Source organism: Oncorhynchus gorbuscha, linkage group LG12 (genome assembly GCF_021184085.1).
Source record: "Oncorhynchus gorbuscha isolate QuinsamMale2020 ecotype Even-year linkage group LG12, OgorEven_v1.0, whole genome shotgun sequence".
NCBI lineage: Eukaryota > Metazoa > Chordata > Actinopteri > Salmoniformes > Salmonidae > Oncorhynchus > Oncorhynchus gorbuscha.
The window spans coordinates 34,101,475-34,117,432 of record NC_060184.1 but is presented as its reverse complement, the minus strand read 5'-3'; the positions used below and the strand labels follow the sequence as shown (position 1 = coordinate 34,117,432).

At 46.5% G+C, this 15,958-nt stretch overlaps 1 protein-coding gene across 1 annotated transcript in view; it reads right to left on the bottom strand.

The window, feature by feature from the left end:
* Nucleotides 1-225: 225 nt before the first annotated feature.
* The window catches only part of LOC123990909 (exostosin-like 3), a 43,604-nt gene continuing 27,871 nt past the window's right edge, over nt 226-15,958 (bottom strand). The window contains 6 exon segments of the mRNA XM_046291921.1: nt 226-3,893; nt 4,543-4,671; nt 7,963-8,070; nt 8,072-8,108; nt 9,469-9,596; nt 10,658-13,296. Coding sequence (XP_046147877.1) covers nt 3,684-3,893; nt 4,543-4,671; nt 7,963-8,070; nt 8,072-8,108; nt 9,469-9,596; nt 10,658-12,799 — 2,754 coding nt within the window. The 5' untranslated portion in view covers nt 12,800-13,296 and the 3' untranslated portion in view covers nt 226-3,683.

Below are 15,958 nucleotides of genomic sequence, written 5' to 3'. Positions count from 1 at the left end.
ATGGAGAGATGGGTGACATATTGCGCTGAGATCCACCAGTATGCTGACTGAAGTAAATCCCCAGAGTCTAACTTCCAGTGTCATTGATGAAGCTGAACATGCTCATAGTGGCTAATAACGTGTGAGAATAGAGAACGTCAGGAAATGTATGCCTACTTTTTCAATTTCTGCGGTGAAAGGAGGAGACAGGGAGTTGGACGACAAAAGAACAACACGAGTCAGAGACACGCTTTAAACTAACGTTGAGATTTTAATTCCATGTCTGGCCTTCAACGGTTTGTTTTACCCTGTCATCAGTGGTCAGTCTGGTACAGAACAGGGCAGGCAGCAGTAGTTGCAGTTGGCAGGTAGCCTAGCCCAGGGTCCTATTCATTGGGGCTCACTAGCAAACAGCTTTAAAGCGTTTTTTTGATTTTATATTTTTTTATATTTTTTTATGTATTGGACCAACTCCAGGTAGGGACTTCCTGTTTCAGTCTGTTTGGTGCCTAATGAACAAGACCCAGGGCTGGGTGTGTTGGGGGAAACAGTCCCATGAGCGCATAGTTTCAGAACACTTAAACAGCTAGCTAGAGGAATGATTGGTGGCTTTTTCCTGGCCCTCTTCATCTGTTGACACTAGAAAAACCAGCTGTGTCATTGTCCGCCGAGGGGGAAAATGGGGAGAGGAGAGGTGGGACTTCCAAAGCACTGCATGAGACGTCACCCGAGTCGACCCCTCCCTGCCCCTGGAAATGTTAGGAGTGTGTCTGTCAGCCAGGTCATTTTTCAGACAGCATCTGGAGCTCAAACTCAAGCCACTGGTATGTGTGAGTGCACATAAAAAAAAAGGGTTTGAGCACATACCCAGACTGTAGTGGTCTCAAAGACTTGATCTCAGATCAGTTTTGCTTTTCACCTCTGAAAAAGGTTCAGGTTAGGATTGGCGTAGGCTAGAGATGATCCCTAGGTCTGTGGTTTAGGGCGAGTTTTAAGTCGAGCTGTCAATGCCACCTGCTGGTTCTCGTTAGTGTTCTAATGAGGACCCCCCCCACTGGGCACACACACTGGTTGAATCAAAGTTGTTTCCACGTCATTTCAATGAAAGGACTTTGAACCTATGTGGAATAGATGTTGAAGTGGACCAGTGATGCGTGGTCAGTCAGGTGAGGAGGTGCCGTTGACCAAGATCACGTTTCATTTTTATCGCCGCCACCATTTCTAGTCACAAAGTTAACCCCTTCAGAAGCAAGCCTTAGTATACCCATTTTATATATTCAATTCAATAAATATACAGACATCATGGGGACGATAATGTGGAGTTCCATAGTTTGAACTTCCCAGAATCAAATAGATTCCTATTGCTGATCAACAGTGTCGTCACGTCTCCTGAATCATCTCAAATAAAGGATCTCGTGTTACAGATTAGATCCTCAAGTCAAATCAATGGAATGAAGCCAGAAAAGGTCAAAGCACGTTCATTTATAAGGGCTGTATAGGCACTGCCATTTCAATTGGTGAGGGGGGAGTCAACTTTCTTTTTTTTCTTTTTTTAAGAGGGGGGAGTGGGGGGGGTGCTGTCTAAAAGAGGTGAGGGGGTAAAAGGGTGTACCAGACCGTATCCTATTAACAAGCGTTCACATTGTGCACTCTGCAAAACATTGTGCTGTTTTTCAGCAGTTAAAATCGTACCTATTTGGCAAAGAAAACATTCATTGAGCATCAATCGTTACAAAATGAAACTTGAGGGACCGGACGTGGAGACGCTGTACAGAGAAGCAGCTCATTCTGGAGGTTAATACTGAATGGAACTGTGATGATGATGAGGGATAGAAACACCAAAATAAGCTTGTTTTTCAGTTCCTTGCACTAAGGTCTGATATGTTTAGACTTGTGTTTCCCAAAAGTGCCCAATTGAAACAATGATTAAATGTTCCGGGGTCAAGTCTTCCCCTAGGTACAGATCTGGGATCAGCTTCTCCTCCCCCAATCCTAACCTTAAAGGTCCAATGCAGCCATTTGTATCTCGATATCAAATCACTTCTGGGTAACAAGTAAGTACCTTACTGTGATTCTTTTTGACCATTTGAATTGAAAACAAAAATAGCTTCTTAGCAAAGAGCAGTGGTCTGAGCTGTTATTGGCAGAGAGGTCTGACAGTCTTATTTACCACCTGGTCATGTCACCAGACCAAAACACCCTCCCACCAAAACAGGCTGAATTGTCTGTCTTTTCAAACAGATCTTAAACTAAAAAAGGAGTCACCATTTTCAGAATTTCACAGTATTATTCCAACCTCACAGTGTGGAAATACATGATAAAACACAAAAATCAACGGTTTTGACTGCACTGGGCCTTTAACCATTGGTGGGGGAAATGCAAAACTGACCCAATATCAGAATCTAGGGGCAAGTTCACCCTCCTCCATTACTGAACACTTCATTAGAGGACTATATAGGAACGACTAACCCGTCATTTAACACCGACCATTGATAGGTAGCCTAATACCACCAAGATCCAAAAAGTCACAAAAAGTCGTGTAAACGCTCAGTGACAGCTGGTGACAACCATTCTGAAAACAACAGGGCCTACTAAGTGTTTCGGTCCAGCTTAAAACCATTGTAGTCTGCTGTAGCCTTAACAAAAGTGTTAGGTAATTGCTTTCCCATTTTCCTATGAATATTTGAGCAATTATTTTTCGTGGGGAAGGGGGGAGGGGGTAAATATATAGAACTTGTGGCCTAATAATCCTGTTCTTTAGTCTCCATCTGTAGTCATTGAGAGGCAGAGTGACAAACGGGACTCTGTCTGGAGTTAGCTTCGGTCTGCCCATAGAAACAAAATCTACTCTGAGAATGCCATGGTCTGAGGGGCTTTGCCCATTCTAGTAATTCTATTTCTATGGGTCTGCCAACGACAAGAGGATCTTGGTGACTGATAATCCCACGAGATTGGGATTTACAAAATTAAACACCACGTAAAAAAAACAAAAAAAAACAAGATCACCGAAAAAAAATACTTCTGCGACCATCAGTGCTTCTCTCGCGGTTTCATATACAAGAGTAGAGTATATAAATGTAAAATGAGTAAAAAAATAATAAAATAAAGAAATAAGTGCAATGACAAACCGTATATGCCTTTGCCCCTTTGTTTCTCTCCCAAAAGGTTACATGTCTAGCTAGCGATTCAGGAGCTCAGGACCCACTGCGACAGTCCACTGTCTCTCGGTCTCGCTCTCCCTGTGTCAGTTTAAAACCAGTCGTTTACATTGTCAGTTTGAGTTTGGCTCCGAGAGTCAAGTTAAGTCTTTGAATAGGCAGTGTTACCACCCCTCGTGCCCATAAAAAGTGGCGCAAAAAATTGAATCTGTAGTGGTTGCTGATAAAACACACAGATGACATGAGGACAGAAAACAAATGAAAAGGCTTTTTGATTGGCAGCGGCCCTTCTCTGCTTCCAGCCTATCAGGGGTTCCAGTAAAGGTGTGGGGGGGCGGCTCTGAGGGGGTTCAGCCAATTAACTGGAGAGGGTTGTTATTGTACATCCTAGATCCAATTCTTAGGTGTAGGCCCTCACCCCCAAACCTCCATCCATCTCAGAACCAGCCCTCTCTGCTCCCTCTTCCGCCTTTCTTCCGTTTTGCCCGAGTTCCTCATTCTCTTGCTCCGTTCTGCCCAACTTCCTTAGCTGGGCCTAGCCCTGGGCTAGATGAACTTGAAGCACTTAGTCTTGTCGTGGGGCAGACGTGTCTTGAAGAGCACAGAGTCCACGCGGAACTGTGTGTAGAGTAATGGCATGTAGCCGTACACCTTGACAAAGAAGTTGATGCACTTGTGGCGCTCGTGGAAGTGAGAGTCGTCGTGCGACAGGGCCTGTGGGCAGCCGGGGCAGCGGAAGGTCCAACGAGACGTCACCTAAGAGGGAGGAAATGGAAAGGGTGGTGTCTGTGTGTATCTAATGACAATGCTACAACCATTTTGATTGCTTTGTCGATACCATGAACATGTGGTCGTAAAATATGGCAGTGTGTGCCAATGAATACTGGGACAGAATACTTGCACAGAATTGAATACCGCGACACATATTACGCTGCATAAAATAAGGTTGACTCTTAGGGTTGATTCTCCAGGAAAAGGAAAGTCACTCATTGGTTATAGGAGGTTACTTCCAACCACATGCATTATTCACCTGCCTTATTCTTACCAGGGCCAACTTGCTGTCAAGTCACACCCACCATCGAAGCCTGTTCTAATTCCGGAATGGAACACCTGGGAATATTCCAAGATTCCAGGTCCCAAAATCCCCCCTGGCTCGATTGGCATAATTAGTCCGCTAGCCATAAATATGTATATACTAGTATAAATGTCTTGCAAATAGATGTCGAGGGAAACGCAAGCGTAGGGCAACAATCCAATCTTGTTGTGCTCTGATTTATAATTTGCCACAGAATATTGAGCATGTCAGGTTGAGTAATTGGCTAAGTGAGCAGAAATATAAATAAACAGTGCCCGGGGTGTGTGTGTCTTTTTGGAGTATACGTGTGTGTGTGTGCGCCTCACTGACCTTGATAGGGGGCTTTCGGGTGATGTGTGACACCAGGAAGTTCATGGCGATATCCTCGCAGTTGATATACTCGTCCACCATGTCGCGGATGGCCTGAGGCATCACATACGAGTACAGGTACGCGTAGTACTGCAGCAGAGAGACAAAACATATGAGGGAATCAACCGGCATTCCGTTCATTAGAACACTCAATGTAAAAAAAAAGAAGAAAGTGCAACAGAAAATGAGCGAGTCCAGTGGACAAGTCATCCCTCTGTTTTACGTTCTTTTCTTCCGTTTAGTGCCTAATGAATATGGCCCAGGTACAATGAGGGTGAGACAGGTCAGACCAAAGAAAGTACAAGGAAGTCATGGAGAAGAGGGATGAGGGTGATGTATCTTATAGAAGACAGGTTTCGGAAAGTATTCAGACCCCTTCCCTTTTTGATACGTTACAGCCTTATTTTAAAATGGATTAAATAAAACATTTTACTCTTCATTTTACACACAATACCCCATAATGACAAAGTGAAAACAGGTTAAGATTTTTTTTAAACATTTAATAAACCTAAAAAAAAAGAAATACCTTATTTACATAAGTATTCAGACCGTTTCCTATGATACTCGAAATTGAGCTCCGCTGCATCCTGTTTCCATTGATCATCCTTCAGATGTTTCTACAACTTGATTGGAGTCCACCTGTGGTAAATTCAATTGATTGGACATGATTTGGAAAGGCACACGCCTGTCTAAATAAGGTTGCATAGTTGACCGTGCATTACAGAGCAAAAACCAAGCCATGAGGTCAAAGGAATTGTCCGTAGAGCACAGAGACAGGATTGTGTCGAGGCACAGATCTGGTGAAGGGTACCAAAACATTTCTGCAGCATTGTAAGTCCCCAAGAACACAGTGGCCTCCATCATTCTTAAATGGAAGAAGTTTGGAACCACCGAGACTCTTTCTACAGCTGGCCTCCCAGCCAGATTTAGCAATCGGGGGAGAAGGGCCTTGGCCAAGGCTTTCGACACTGTCAATCACCATATTCTTATCGGCAGACTCAGTAGCCTCGGTTTTTCGGATGACTGCCTTGCCTGGTTCACCAATTACTTTGCAGACAGAGTTCAAGTGTGTCAAATCGGAGTGTCAAAACGAGATTCAATGCCATACAACACTCCTTCCGTGGCCTCCAACTGCTCTTAAACGCTAGTAAAACCAAATGCATGCTTTTCAACCGATCGCTGCCTGCACCCGCACGCCTGACCAGCATCACCACCCTGGATGGCTCCGACCTTTAATATGTGGACATCTATAAGTACCTAGGTGTCTGGCTAGACTGTAAACTCTCCTTCCAGACTCATATCAAACATCTCCAATCGAAAATCAAATCAAGAGTCTGCTTTCTATTCCGCAACAAAGCCTCCTTCACTCACGCCGCCAAACTTACCCTAGTAAAACCGACTATCCTACCGATCCTCGACTTCGGCGATGTCATCTACAAAATTGCTTCCAACACTCTACTCAGCAAACTGGATGCAGTTTATCACAGTGCCATCCGTTTTGTCACTAGAGCACCTTATTCCACCCACCACTGCGACCTGTATGCTCTAGTCGGCTGGCCCTCGCTACATATTCGTCGCCAGACTCACTGGCTCCAGGTCATCTACAAGTCCATGCTAGGTAAAGCTCCGCCGTATCTCAGTTCACTGGTCACGATGGCAACACCCACCCGTAACACGCGCTCCAGCAGGTGTATCTCACTGATCATCCCTAAAGCCAACACCTCATTTGGCCGCCTTTCGTTCCAGTTCTCTGCTGCCTGTGACTGGAACGAATTGCAAAAATCGCTGAAGTTGGAGACTTATCTCCCTCACCAATTTCAAACATCTGCTATCTGAGCAGCTAACCGATCGCTGCCGCTGTATATAGTCTATCGGTAAATAGCCCACCCATTTTTACCTACCTCAACCCCATACTGTTTTTATTCATTTTATTTTCTGCTCTGTTGCACACCAATATCTCTACCTGTACATGACCATCTGATCATTTATCACTCCAGTGTTAATCTGCAAAATTGTTATTATTCACCTACTTCCTCATGCCTTTTGCACACAATGTATATAGACTCTACTTTTCTCTACTGTATTATTGACTTGTTAATTGTTTACTCCATGTGTAACTCTGTGTTGTCTGTTCACACTGCTATGCTTTATCTTGGCCAGGTCGCAGTTACAAATAAGAACTTGTTCTCAACTAGGCTACCTGGTTAAATAAAGGTGAAATAAAAATAAAAAATAAAAATAAAAATAACCAGATGGTCACAATGACAGAGCTCCCGAGTTCCTCAGTGGAGATGGGAGAACCATCCAGAAGGACAACTATCTCTGCAGAACTCCACCAGAGTGGCCAGTTCGGAAGCCACTCCTCAGTAAAAGGCACATGACAGCCAGCTTGGAGTTTGCCAAAAGGCACCTAGAGACTCTCAGACCATGAGAAACAAGATTTTCTGTTCTGAATGCCAAGCGTCACATCTGGAGGAAACCTGGCACCATCCCTACGGTGAAGCATGGTGGTGGCAGCATCATGCTGTGGGGATGTCTTTCAGAGGCAGGGACTGTGAAAATAGTCAGGATTGAGGGAAAGATGAACGGAGCAAAGTACAGAGAGATTGATGAAAACCTGCTCCAGAGCACTCAGGACCTCAGACTGGGGGCGAAAGTTCACCTTCCAACAGGACAACGATTCTAAGCACACAGCCAAGACAACGCAGGAGTGGCTTCGGGACAAGTCTCAGAGTGCCCTTGAGTGGCCCAGCCAGAGCCCAGACTTGAACCCAATCAAATATGTCTGGAGAGACCTGAAAATAGCTGTGCAGCGATGCTCACAATCCAACCGGACAGAGCTCGAGAGGATCTGCAGAGAAGAATGGGAGAAACTCCCCAAGTACAGATGCCAAGCTTTTAGCATCATACCCAAGAAGACTTGAGACTGTAATCGCTGCCAAAGGTGCTTCAACAAAGTACTGAGTAAAGGGTCTGAATACTTGTGATATTTCAGTTTTTTTTATATTAGCAGAAATGTCTAAAAACCTGTTTTTGCTTCAACATTATGCAGTATTGTGTGTAGATGAGGGAAAACTATTTAATCAATTTTAGAATAAGGCTGTAACGCACAACAAAATGTGGAAAAAGTTTTTCTGAATACACTGTATGATATAATAATATATGCCATTTAGCAGATGCTTTTATTCAAAGTGACTTGCAGTCGCCGATACACTTTACATTACGGGTGGTCCCGGGAATCAAACCCACTACCCTGGTGTTGCAAGCGCCATGCTCTACCACCTGAGCTACAGAGGACCACCGAACAGAGCTACGTGCAGCAGAGGTCAGGGCTCACGGGGTTGAAAGGTGTCACGACGGGGGAGGGAAGAGGGGGAGTACCTTGTGAAAGAAGGCGGCGCCCGTCAGCACCATGGACAGTTCACAGGAGTAGTTAGAGTTGTAGAGCCATGACTGGTGGTTGACGTCCCAGGCATGGAACCTCCCGGGGGAAGCCCACGATGCGGTCCCTGGCCTCCCGCCACACCCTGATCCACACAACCAGACCAAAAGAAACATGACGAAAAAGGCAGCAATATACTGGGGAGAATGAGCTGAGGAGAATTGCATCAAAATGAGACCACAATATATTCATATTGTATTGTACATGTAGGCCTATAAGGAAAATCATACAGCTGACAAAAAGGTCTCCAACAGCTCGTCAGCGAGGACGGCAATCTACAAGGAGAAGAGATATGTGTTCTGTTGTGTATTATTTTCGGACGTGCACACAGACGCACACGAGAATACAAGGACGTGCTCACTGATTGGGGAGTATCAACAGCTACATGCTGTTATCAGACGACACGCTCCTACTTCTGGATGCTTGGCACGTACAAGACTATAACCCCTTCCCCTTTGAGATCTAGTACATTCCCATTACACCCACGCTATAGAACGTCCCAGTGGGTATTTAGCCGTGGTTCTAGGTGAGGGAAAAAATGATTACAGGATACTTCATGATAAATGACCCCATTCATACGGTGCCTGTCTGGACACGCTGCAAAAGTGGTAAAACCTGTGGACAATGCTGCAGTCTGGGATTTTGGGAAGCTGTTCAAAATGGTCAAGAATCAATATTTACCCATTGATTCTTGAAGAATGTAACTTATCAATAAATGGCTTTAGGGGGCAATGATCTATTTTTATCATAACCCAAAATTACAGGCCAATGTTGTATTTCTCCATTGTTTACAAACAACAAAGACTGGAAACAAAGTACGTATAGCTTCAAGATATGGTTTAAAAATATGTCCAGTCACTGCGTGTAGAGCGCCGTCTATCGATTTGAGAGGTGTTACATTCCCTAGCTCGGCTTTTTTCTCTCTCCTCTGTTTTGAATCCCATAATGTAGCTTTGCACATGGCCCTGATGTTATATTCAAGGTGAGGCAAGTCTAGTACTGTATGCTCATGTGGCGTTTGAAAGTCAACATGGTCCATTTCTCTCTTGTTGATTTATCAGGGTCAGTTGCATTAGTTTTGGTTTATGGTGTGGTACTGAGCTGAAAATGCTTTTAAAATGTCAGCGTGCGTTTTTTCATTATTATTTTTTATCATTATATATATATATATATATATATATATATATATATATATATATATATATATACTCTGCTGCATATATATGTGCAGCAGAGGTCATATGTATATATATATTTTTTTAACTTTTGGAATAAGTGTCGATTCACACAATGCTTGTCGATATCTGTAGACAGATCATCGGTCTGCTGGGTTCCAAAGAAAAATGCATCTCTTTGAAAATCAATGAGGCACAAAACAAAGTACACTTTCTTTCTCCAAAGAGCTTTGGATCCAATGACCGGTCCCAGACTCCCCTCTAACTGACCTGAACCCAAACATAATCTCGTCATGGCGGAGGTGGGCGTCGTCGTCGATGGACAAGATGGCCTCAGTCTCCACGGCGTCCCAGGGCAGGAAGCGGTTGTTGAGGCTGTTCTTCTCCGTGCGCACCACCTGCAGGACAGGAGAAGTATTACATTGAAAATATTTGAGTATTTTCTTAATTAGTTCAAGTTAATACAATCCCAAGAATGTGTGCATGTCGGTAGTCAAGTTTTCAAGATAGAGGACTTTGAATACAGAGCAAAATCTGCTCTCCCAGCTGCTCCCCCTCAGACCCTTCGCCGAGTCCGTCCTCAACCCCAGCCAGCGTGAGTCCACCTCTACCTTCACCCTAGTGTAGAAAAATATGAAATACTGCAGTCTATGCTACACCTGAAACCCCACCTCTTTAAGGAAACCTAGGATAGGATAAAGTAATCCTTCTCACCCCCCCCTTAAAAGATTTAGATGCACTATTGTAAAGTGGCTGCTCCACTGGATGTCATAAGGTGAATGCACCAATTTGTAAGTCGCTCTGGATAAGAGCGTCTGCTAAATGACTTAAATGTAAATGTAAAAACAGTATGTTTTGCGTCACTATCCATGTAATGTGGCATTTCATGAAAGTATAGCACAGGGTAATGGTCCAAACCACTCAGCCCCCCCTTTCTCAACAGCTTTATTAGGCTAACCCATCGAACAAAAAACATGAAAGTATGGAATGATCTAATAGCATTCAATAGTTACGCGGTTTGTCAAATGCGTGGACCAATTAGGCTAGTCATTCAAGATCAGAGAGGGAATCTCTTTACTACAGACAGTGTAATTGGGATACTTGAGTATTCTGTTTAAGTTCCATTCTAAAAGACAGACCTATTCTGTGGACGTCACACTTTATATCAGCTGGTGTAATTTGTCCGGCTGCCCTGCAGTGTTGTAAGCGAAGCAGGGAGAGCAGATTAAATGAGTTTCAGCAGCTAGACCAATGGGCTTGAGCACACTCTCAGACACACACGGCCTTCCAAGACTGCTGCGCCACGACACAAGTTACACTATTTGCATTTCAGAATGGGGTAGGACGAGCAGGGCCTTTCAGATCACTCTCTCCCATTCAATCATATTGTTCAGTCTGAGCAGTGAGCACTTAGCAGAGGGGGCATGTTTTGTATTCAGCGGCGGTGGAAAGTACTCACCACGATGGGCAGGCCGATGTCTGGCCACAGCAGGTCGTCTGAAGGAGGCTTGGGGGAGTTCCACACCACCACCACCTTGTTGAGGTAGGGCAACCCGTTGAGCCTTTCCAGGGAGTTCATTAGCACCTCCTCCCTCTCGTAGGTCAGCATGACCACCGTGAACTGCTCCCGGGGCACATTACCACCCAACGCTGCCTGAAACTCCTTCCCCGAGCCCCCAGCACCGCCGCCAATGGGGCGGAAGCCCGTGCCCGAGCCCAGGAACTTGGCCTCCGAGGGCAGCACAGGGTCCAGCGGCGTGTGGGGGAACAGATGGAAAGGCCCCGGGGCACGGTTCCAGGTCTGGTAGGTGTTGGCTGATGTATAGGTAAAGTTGCGGAGGAAGCGCGGCGAGGCGTAGGGTGGCTCCGTCTCCACGGGGCCCAGGTCCAGGTCACCGTTGTCGGCCAGGTTGGCGTCTGTGCCGGCCATCTTGCCTGCTTTGTGGGGGATCTCCTGGGCGGGCTCCTCGCGGATGGGTGCAGCAGGCACCTGGATGCTGGTTCGGACGCTGGCCAGGATGGTGCCCAGTACATTCTCCGAGGTGGAGAAGTAAGTCTCCCACAGGAAGCGTCCCTGTCGTCGCATGGCCAGCAGGTCGTTGTCTGATAGGCTGCGCAGCAGGAAATGCAGCTCGGTGATGCGGGGCTTAGGCACCATGATGGCTGCCTCGCTCCAGCGGATCAGCTCATGGTAGGGCAGCCTAGCGTGGTCCCCAAGCACCACAGGGATGGCCCCCACCTCTAGGGCTTCAAACAGCCTCATACTACTGCCTGCAGAGGCCACCAACTGACAGTCCCCGGGGGAGATGACCAGGGCGAAGGTGGAGGCCTTGAGGACCTCGAGCCGGTCCTCCCTCTCGCCACACAGAGCCCACTCGGTAGGCAAGCTGGGCCGCGGGCTCTTACAGGTGAACTCCACCAGCACCTGGTCCAGGTGGCTGTCCTGAACCGCCTTGAGCGTGCCGATGATGCGGTCATCGTAGTCGGCTGGTGCATCTCCCTCCATCTCCTCCTCAAAGGACTGGTGCGGTCCCTCCTGCAGGCTACTTCGCAGAGACTCCACCTTTTCGCCCTGGAAGGTGAACAGGTACTTCCTCTTGACGGGCACCTGGGGCGGCACCTCCAGGAAGTTGGGCTCAGATAGGGCGTGGACCAGCGGGGACACCACCAAGTCAAAGCCCTCGCGGTACTGCTGCTCCAGGAAGGTAGACTGGGCCACTGCCGCTCGGCCCGTGCTCACATTGTACAGGAAGTTCTGCGTCATGGACTTCCTGGAAAGATGGACCAGGAGGTGGTTGTGTCCATCAGACCTCCAGTAGGGTAGAGCCTTCAGCTGCTTCTCCAGCTCCAAGGAAGCCGGGAGGGGGGAGGAGGGAGTCTCCTGCAGCTCCCCAACCAGCACCACATACAGACAGGCGATGCTGGGGTTGTTCGTCACATAGATGCTGCTCTTTACCGAGGTGGCGAAGGCCTGCTTGACCAATGGGTCCAGGGACTCGCCCCAGGGGTAGGAGGCCGTGTCATAGACGTACACAGGGAAGCCAGAGGTCAACGGGCAGCGGGCGTAGTCGAAGCAGGAGCGCAGGCGGCAGGCACGGGCAGACTTGGGCGGGGGCAGGCCTGGGTCGTCCTTGTCGGGTAATAACCTCACGGGCAGAGAGAGCTTGGGTTGGTTCTGGGCCATCAGCTCTTTGTACGAGTGCTCCGTCTGGCTGATGACATTCTTCAGCTGCAGCAGGTCCTGCTTGGCACTGTCGATGCTCCGCTTGCACGCCTCGATGCGCAGGTTGAGCCGGGAGATCTCCCCGTTCAGCTCCTGCCGCTTTGCCTCCAGCTGTAGCAGCTCCTCACTGACTGACTCGCGGATACGGCACAGGTCTTGCACGTGCTTGGTCTCGCACAGTTCGCTGCCGGGCCGCGGGCCGAAGATGCGCTTGTCGGGGCCGCCCGCCTCGTCGATGGTGGTGAGGTAGTAGTGGGCGATGAGTGGGAAGAAAACCAGGATGAAGAAGAGCATGAAGCTGAGCCAGGTGAGGCGCACGCGCCGCAGCAGCCACGGCTGGCCGCCGGGCCCCACCCCGCCACCGTTACGCTGCATCATGGGTTAGGGTCACTGGGCTTAGCTCAGCGCCGGAGTCTCTACTAGTCTACAGGGATCAGCAGCCATGGTGCAACCTCGTCAACATGGTGAAACAGTGTAGCCGCTAAACCATCAGAATTGTTAAATCGACTTGTTTTGTCCTCATAAAATGGATAAAATGTCATCTGAGTGGATCTACCTGATCGTGGTTTTCCTTTTGGTATCAGATGTTGGGGGACTTCACCTTTGTCTTGCTGGCGTGCCATAGTTCAAACAACTCCTTGCCATCGTTCCTCTTGTATGGTGTAGTTGTATTTCTGGCCTATGGGAGCAAACTGTCGGATGGAGAGGAGCCCCTGCTGGTAAACGTTGGGGAGGAGGGCATGGCTGGTCACAGTCCTGCAGTGTGGCATCATGGGTCAGCTGCTACTGCCCTGGTTGTGCCCATTTCTTCTAGGTCCGTCAAAGAATGAAAGGCCTCCAAATTCTCCTTCAACGTTGAATAACAAGACCTGAAACTGATCAAGAGAAACTATGTCAAAATGGTCATATTTAAGGTCACTTAGTTGGCATTCTTAGTATATCAGATTAAAAAGAAAAAAACATCCAGAAAAGTCCAGCCTTCACGTCATAATCCAAGTAAGAACCATACCCGCATTCTGATGACATCACGAGGATAAACATTCTTAACAATTCAATGGTGTGCGTGACGTGACATATGTTAAGTTAACACAAAAATACATCATTTGAACATACATTTGAAAGTAAATACAAACTAGCCAATATGAAAATGTATTTCGCCAAATAATGCTTCTTTGATGGTTTAAACATGGTTGTGTTATCATGACGATGAGTCTAGTTTTCCCCCCATGTCTCTCCACAAGCCTAAAACAGAGATCAGTAACCTATCTGATCAGCAGCACTGTGCACACTGTATCAAAACCGCTGACACGAGGTATGGTTCATAGTAACAGCATCTCATCCCTTTAGGCATCATCCTCATTAGGAACTAACGCTTTTCTCCTCTTTGCTGGCTTCCCCAGGGCTAAATCACAAAGGAGAGAGGTCTTCCTGTTGTACGGCTCATTTCTAAAAAGAGAGACTGCAGAATCACAATACGCTGTGTTGGAGGAAACAGTAACAACAAAGTTTTGGCTTTGCAATCAGCAGACCAGTAGCAGATAAACCAAAGCGCTGATAGGAAAGACATACTGATTAAAATGGTAAGGGCAGCCAGGGACAGGAGGAGACCAATAAGGACATATTAGGCATTTGTTCTCAGACAAGAGTCCTAATGCATCAGAAAAGAATGAAAGTAGCCTATTCTCCAGCAGACCAAAGACAAAAAAAAGGCACGGAACACAAACTAATCAATGCTGGTTCACACCAGTCTTGGACAAGACCACATAACAAAAACAGGACAGAACTAGACTATCTCAAGGCCAGAGTACAGTGTCCTCACTGCTACATATTGGTAGATATGGCTTGTTTGGCTGAAGGCCTATCAACTAGGCCTGCACACTAAACCACAAACACTATGTTCCCCGATAAGGACTAACATTACAGAATGGAGTTCAGAATGAGATTTCACACAGACATATAATATCACAAAATAGAAAGTGTGACCAAGTATGTGTTTACCTTGGCAACAGACAAGGTTCAGTTGCAGATGAGCCATAAACTCAGTCGTGACAAGTAGGCCGGACCATTCATTGGGCGACACCGAGACCTAATCTGCAGAAGGGCCACTTTCACCGCTGTCCTATTAAAACAGGTTTGCCTGCCTGCTCGATTATAACACATAGATTACTAAAAGCCTTGTGACGATTTGGAGACTCAAGCATCCAGCATATGCATTTTTCTCCGACTAATTCAGCATCTTGCAATATGGCCACACAGGTCTGCTCTTATTTTCCACACTGTACTGTAGCTATCAGGGGCTAGCCTTGCTGCTATCAGGTGCTAGCCTTCTTAACACAGTGTGTGCCATTATGGCAGCAGTTATCAGCACAGCGCCCAGTAGGTCAGCTCCAAAGTGCTACTGTGTCACATGACGTTATCCGCTGGCCCTTGCACCTCCGAGGTGCCACTGGGAGACAGAAAGAGGTGGTGGCACTCAAGCCCTCTAGGTGCCACTGGGAGACTCGAGAGAGTGCCTATCAGGAGCCTCCGATTAATTGCTGCGGGGCTGGGATGTAAATCTACAGTGTAATGGGAGGCAGATGCTGCAGCCTCTCGGGGGCAAAGCAATGCCACATCTAATCTGGGGCCATAAACACACCGACTAGAGCCCCAGCTCGTGTTAGCCTTTGGGTGAAACAGTCTCATCTACAACGGCAGGACTTCGGTAATCCTCAAAGTGCATAGTCTTTACTCTGTACAACAGAGTTTAATTTCATCTTTAGAGCATGGATGTGGAACACACAAACATCCACGCCAGTGTTTCCTATGGAAAGTTTAGGGGGGGGGGTCATGGAGTAGATGGATTTCTACGGTCCAGTAGGACTGAGAAGCTCAGTTCTGGTGACCATTTAAAAGGACATTCTAACAAAAATATGTTAAAATAAATTATGCGGACACCCTCTAAAATAAAATTTACACACTGAGAAATGAGCCCAATAACATATTGGTAAACTTTTCATGGCCCATATTATTAGGCATGTTATTAGCATAAGAATTGCAGTGTTTTCCACGAGTGAATAGAAAACATAGCCAGCCAGGTGTCCCCGGGTCGGAGCTCTATTTGTGGCCTCTGGTACATTCTAATTCCATCTGAAATACACAGCAAAATTATTGCATACTTGAATATGAGTTTACCTCTCAGATTGGAAATATTTGTTGTGGTATTGTGTAGGAAAGTCATGACTTCACAATTTTAATGACTGAAAATGTATGAATTCAGTATATTGTAAGTTGTTCTGGATATTGTCGAGGTCTAGGCCTGCAGTGCCTTCAGAAAGTATTCTTACTCCTTGACTTTTTGTTGTTGTTACAGCCTGAATTCAAAACGGAATAAATAGATGTATTTTTTTTACCTCACCCATCTACACACAAAACTCCATAATGACAAAGAGAAAACACATTTAGAAATTTGGGGAAATGTATAAAAAAAAAATGTAATTGCAGAAATCTAATTTACATAAGTATTCACACCCCTGAGTCAATCCTTTGTAGAAGCAC